We start from the raw sequence: 6,000 nt of genomic DNA on the forward strand, positions 1-6,000 counted from the left end.
GCGGTGCACAGACAATCCAGGAAGTTTTTGGAAACTGTAGGGGACAATTTCCTGGTGCAAGTGCTGGAGGAACCAACTAGGGACGGAGCTCTTCTTGACCTGCTGCTCACAAACCGGGAAGAATTAGTAGGGGAAGCAAAAGTGGATGGGAACCTGGGAGGCAGTGACCATGAGACGGTCGAGTTCAGGATCCTGACACAAGGAAGAAAGGAAAGCAGCAGAATACGGACCCTAGACTTCAGAAAAGCAGACTTTGGCTCCCTCAGGGAACTGATGGGCAAGATCCCCTGGGAGAATAACATGAGGGGGAAAGGAGTCCAGGAGAGCTGGCTGTATTTTAAAGAATCCTTATTGAGGTTACAGGGACAAACCATCCCGATGTGTAGAAAGAATAGTAAATATGGCAGGCAACCAGCTTGGCTTAACAGTGAAATCCTTGCTGATCTTAAACACAAAAAAGAAGCTTACAAGAAGTGGAAGACTGGACAAATGACCAGGGATGAATATATAAATATTGCTCAGGCATGTAGGAATGGAATCAGGAAAGCTAAATCACACCTGGAGTTGCAGCTAGCGAGGGATGTTAAGAGTAACAAGAAGGGTTTCTTCAGGTATGTTGGCAATAAGAAAAAAGCCAAGGAAAGTGTGGACCCCTTCCTAAATGAGGGAGGCAACCTAGTGACAGAGGATGTGGAAGAAGCTAATGTACTCAATGCTTTTTTGCCTCTGTCTTCACGAACAAGGTCAGCTCCCAGACTACTGCACTGGGCAGCACAGCATGGGGAGGAAGTGGCCAGCCCTCTGTGAAGGAAGAAGTGGTTTGGGACTATTTAGAAAAACTGGACGTGCACAAGTCCATGGGGCTGGATGCGTTGCATCCGAGAGTGCTAAAGGAATTGGCGGATGTGATTGCAGAGCCATTGGCCCTTATCTTTGAAAACTCATGGTGATTGGGGGAAATCCCAGAAGATTGGAAAAAGGCTAATGTAGTGCCCATCTTTAAAAAAGGGAAGAAGGATGATCCTGGGAACTACAGGCAGGTCAGCCTCACCTCAGTCCCCGGAAAAATCATGGAGCATGTCCTCAAGGAATCAATTCTGAAGCACTTAGAGGAGAGGAAAGTGATCAGGAACAGTCAGCATGGATTCACCAAGGGAAAGTCATGCCTGATTAATCTAATTGCCTTCTATGATGAGATAACTGGTTCTGTGGATGAAGGGAAAGCAGTGGACGTGTTATTCCTCGACTTTGGCAAAGCTTTTGACACGGTCTCCCACAGTATTCTTGTCAGCAAGTTAAAGAAGTACGGGCTGGATGGGTGCACTACAAGGTGGGTAGAAAGCTGGCTAGATTGTCGGGCTCAACGGGTAGTGATCAATGGCTCCATGTCTAGTTGGCAGCCGGTATCTAGCGGAGTGCCCCAAGGGTCGGTCCTGGGGCTGGTTTTGTTCAATATCTTCATTAATGATCTGGAGGATGGTGTGGATTGCACCCTCAGCAAGTTTGCGGATGACACTAAACTGGGAGGAGTGGTAGATACGCTGGAGGGTAGGGATAGGATACAGACGGATCTAGACAAATTGGAGGATTGGGCCAAAAGAAATCTGATGAGGTTCAACAAGGACAAGTGCAGAGTCCTGCATTTAGGACGGAAGAATCCATTGCACTGCTACAGACTAGGGACCGAATGGCTAGGCAGCAGTTCTGTAGAAAAGGGGTTACAGTGGATGAGAATTTGGATATGAGTCAACAGTGTGCCCTTGTTGCCAAGAAGGCCAATGGCATTTTGGGTGTATAAGTAGGGGCATTGCCAGCAGATTGAGGGACGTGAACGTTCTCCTCTATTCAACATGAGTGAGGCCTCACGTGGAGAACTGTGTCCAGTTTTGGGCCCCACACTACAAGAAGGATGTGGAGAAATTGGAGAGAGTCCAGCGAAGGGCAACAAAAATGATTAGGGGACTGGAACACATGAGTTATGAGGAGAGGCTGAGGGAACTGGGATTGTTTAGTCAACGGAAGAGAAGAATGAGGGGGGATTTGATAGCTGCTTTTAACTACCTGAAAGGTGGATCCAAAGAGGATGGATCTAGACTATTCTCAGTGATAGCAGATGACAGGACAAGGAGTAATGGTCTCAAGTTGCAGTGGGGGAGGTTTAGGTTGGATATTAGGAAAAACTTTTTCACTAGGAGGGTGGTGAAACACTGGAATGCATTACCTAGGGAGGTGGTGGAATCCCCTTCCTTAGAAGTTTTTAAGGTCAGGCTTGACAAAGCCCTGGCTGGGATGATTCAGTTGGGATTGGTCCTGCTCTGGGCAGGGGGTTGGACTAGATGGCTTCCAGAGATCCCTTCCAACTCTGTTATTCTATGATTCTATGATTCTATTCTAAGTGAACTGTAGCTCACAAAAGCTTATGCTCAAATAAATTTGTTAGTCTCTAAGGTGCCACAAGTCCTCCTTTACTTTTATGAATGGGACTCCTTGCTAATGACCTCTCTGCAAATACACCGAGGTGGTTAGTAGGGTGAAAGTCCTGGCTGGGCGGGGGGGTGCCCATCTTAGTGCAGATAGATGGATAGAGGAGAATAATAGAATCAAGATGGATGGATTTTTAGCAGGGAAGATAACAAATAATGATTTGAAATGTAATTTTTAATTAAAGTAAAAAAATTATAAGGCACTGTTGCTCTTTGCAATACAACTCCCTGTCTGGGATCAGCCCATTCAACTGTACAGTAATGCTCAACAATCAATGATGAATGCAGAATAGTAAGACTATTAAACATCTGTCTAAAACTGTATTTAGTTGTCTTTACTGTAATATGATAGCTCTTTCACAGATGGAACATTGTGAAGTACACATTATCCTTACCTGATCGCACTGTCTTCATCCAGTTTTGCTCGCAGTAGTATCACCAGTTTGTCCAAGTTAGTTTTCTTGACTAATAGCAAAATCTGTCTTATAAACCATCTAAAGCTGGAGCTTTTGAAAACATTGTCCTATTCTATTCCATATAGACTTTTATTTGAAAACAAAGAAAGTTTGCAGCATCCAATAATATAATCTATGCTTCACTACAGTAATTCTATGTATGCATTGTAATTATTTTCCATCCAGAAAATCTTCATTGTTCCAGTTCTGAATCACACAAACATCCCTTTCGGGAGAGTGAACCACAATAAATTTATGGTCACTGATAAAGTGGCGTATATTGGTAAGTGTCCTGTTTTGAATATGTATAGTTTAAGACATGATCAGGACTACAGGGTTGGGACAGAGCTGAAATGGGATTGGGTGTCATATCAAATGCTGGCTAAATTTACCATGAAGAGGGCAGAAACATATAGTGGATAGCTTTAACAAAATATTTGCACTGGATAGAAGAGTAAAGACATGACGGGGGAAAATAATGTAGGGCAAATTCAGCAAGAGATTATTTTGTTGGATTCAGAGTAACAGCCGTGTTAGTCTGTATTCGCAAAAAGAAAAGGAGTACTTGTGGCACCTTAGAGACTAACCAATTTATCGTGAAAGCTTATGCTCACGAAAGCTTATGCTCAAATAAATTGGTTAGTCTCTAAGGTGCCACAAGTACTCCTTTTCTTTTTGTTGGATTGTGAACCATTAAGAATGAAGTACATGGCCTTGAATGAGCGGAGATTAGTATTATTATCAAGCACTCGCAGTAATCTCATAAATTGTGTGTTTAGATTCATGCAATGACACTTAGTATTCCAGGGGAAAAAAACGTTATTTTGCTTTAACAAAAGCTTAATGTGAGAAATCCATTGACCAGTTGTTTGTTAAGCAGTATTTCAGGAGTGGAGTGGAGGATATAGGGGCCTCAGACACCCTAAATTATTAACCACCATGTTGGCATTGATGTCTCATTCTCGTATTAGAATCCTAGATGAGAGTAAGTGATGGAAGAGGTCTCCAAGTTCACCACCCTGTCAGTGTGGGTTTGTGTCCTATTGAATTATCTTCAGAAGATAGAGGTGCAGTTAGTTACAAAGATAATTTATTTTCTACCCAAAGCACCCGTTGGAATGAATGGGAGATTTGTCTGAGTCAGACCACCTGCCACAGAAACCCTCCGTGCTTAAATTTGGATTTATTCACAGTGCTCAATGCTTTGTGTTATGGTAGCTGTTGACAGAGCTTCAGAAATCACATTCAGCTAGATCCCTATCTTGATGTGGGACATCTAGTTAATAGCATTGACACTTGCAAGTATAGGACACAGTGGTTGTAGGTGTTGTATTCAGCTAGACCCTGTTTTCTTGTAACAAGTAAAGTTCAGCTTCAAACCTTATTTTTGTTTAGTCTTTTTCTTCTGATAGTTTAAAAGCTTTGCAGAGTTTGCATTGTCACTGAGATAGCTAAGGCACTGCGGCCCTGAAAACGGAGAGAGAGAGAGTGCAGAGTGAAATAAATTTACTAGATATGGACCTCAACCAAAATATCAGACCTGGAAACCCCTCCCCCCCAATCCAAACTTTGTGGCTTGCTCCTATTTCTATATTGGGTACATTCAGTGCATCTCTGCCACAGTCTCCATTGTATTAGACTCCTAAAGAGCCTCCAGTTGACACTTAAAGTTGCTTGTCTATATTGGAGCCCTCAGATGAGAAACAGCTGGCCTGATTTTCAAAGATGCTGATGACTTGCAGCTCCCATTGAGTTTAATGTCATTTGTGGTTGTACCACATTTCTGAAAATCAGTCCACTTATATTTACGTGCCTTAAATATGTATTGAAGAGTCTAACATTAGGCCCCAGGCTTGAAAATTCATCCAATGTCATGTTTCCCATTTGCCTCTCTGCCCAACAAAATATTTGACTTAAAATTGTTCTTCCTTGTTAACTATCAATGTTTCTATCCTGTAGGGACTTCCAATTGGTCAAAAGATTACTTTAGTAATACAGCTGGAGTTGGGTTGATTGTCAACCAGACTTCAACAGATCCTCAAAGAAAGAAGCCCGTTATACAGGAACAATTAAAAAATCTTTTTGAACGAGACTGGAATTCCAAATATTCAGTAAATATGGAAGATCTGCATGGGCAGAAAGACTGTTCCTGGGAAGAGGGATTAAGTTACTTATAAAGTTCAACATTTTGCTTTCTGTTTGAAATGTAATATACATGAATACATAGTTTATTTTTTATTATTTGTCAAAGAAATCATTTCTTACTGGTATGGCCCACTACTTAATGTTCTGGGAGCATAGTTCAATGTACCTGTATAATCAAATAATTTGTGGCAGTTAATATGTGAATTATGTGTATGCTGCACGTGGTTAATCCATCTTTGTCAAATAAACATTTACCCAGTTTTATGTGAGGCTGTCCAGTATTGTGAGCGATTGTGAAAGAAATAACCTGATCCTAATAGTAGAGATGCAAAGGGAGACAGTTACGTTTCCATGGGATCTTTAACTCTAAGTTGCCTGACTGTTGGAGGTTTTACACATGAACATTAATGTTCCACTAATATATGGTTTTCTTGTATGTGTTTAAATATTTGTATTAAAGTCTGGACAGCATTAGGCATGGGCCACATAAGCAGCAACCCAGGGCACAATAAGGACCAGATTTAATCACCTAAAGATGCAGATTCATAGATTACAAGGTCAGAAGGGACCATTGTGATCATCTAGTCTGACCTCCTGTAACACACAGGCCACAGAGCTTCGCCAGAATAATTCGCAGAGTAGATGTTTTAGAAAAATATCCAATCTTTATTTTAAAATTGTCATTGATGGAGAATCCCCCACGACCCTTCAGAATCCCCCACAACCCTTCAGAAATTGTTGCAATGATTAATTACTCTTACCATTAAAATTTTACACCATATTTCCAATCTGAATTTGTCTAGCTTCAGCTTCCAGCCACTGGATCCTGTTATACCTTTTCTCTGCTAGTTTGAAGAGCCCATTATTAAATATTTGTTCCCCATGTAAGTACTTACAGATTGTAATCAAATCACCCA

The 6,000-nt window shown here is 41.6% G+C and overlaps 1 protein-coding gene across 1 annotated transcript in view; it reads left to right on the forward strand.

Annotated features, from left to right (window-relative positions):
* PLD4 (phospholipase D family member 4) overlaps nt 1-5,347 on the forward strand; it is a 32,442-nt gene extending 27,095 nt beyond the window's left edge. The window contains exons 10-11 of the mRNA XM_048853617.1: nt 3,125-3,221; nt 4,898-5,347. Of these exons, the coding sequence (XP_048709574.1) occupies nt 3,125-3,221; nt 4,898-5,115 (315 nt within the window). The 3' untranslated portion in view covers nt 5,116-5,347. The remainder of the gene's footprint in view (nt 1-3,124; nt 3,222-4,897) is intronic.
* Nucleotides 5,348-6,000: the final 653 nt, after the last annotated feature.

Source organism: Caretta caretta, chromosome 6, assembly GCF_965140235.1.
Source record: "Caretta caretta isolate rCarCar2 chromosome 6, rCarCar1.hap1, whole genome shotgun sequence".
NCBI classification, from domain to species: Eukaryota; Metazoa; Chordata; order Testudines; family Cheloniidae; genus Caretta; species Caretta caretta.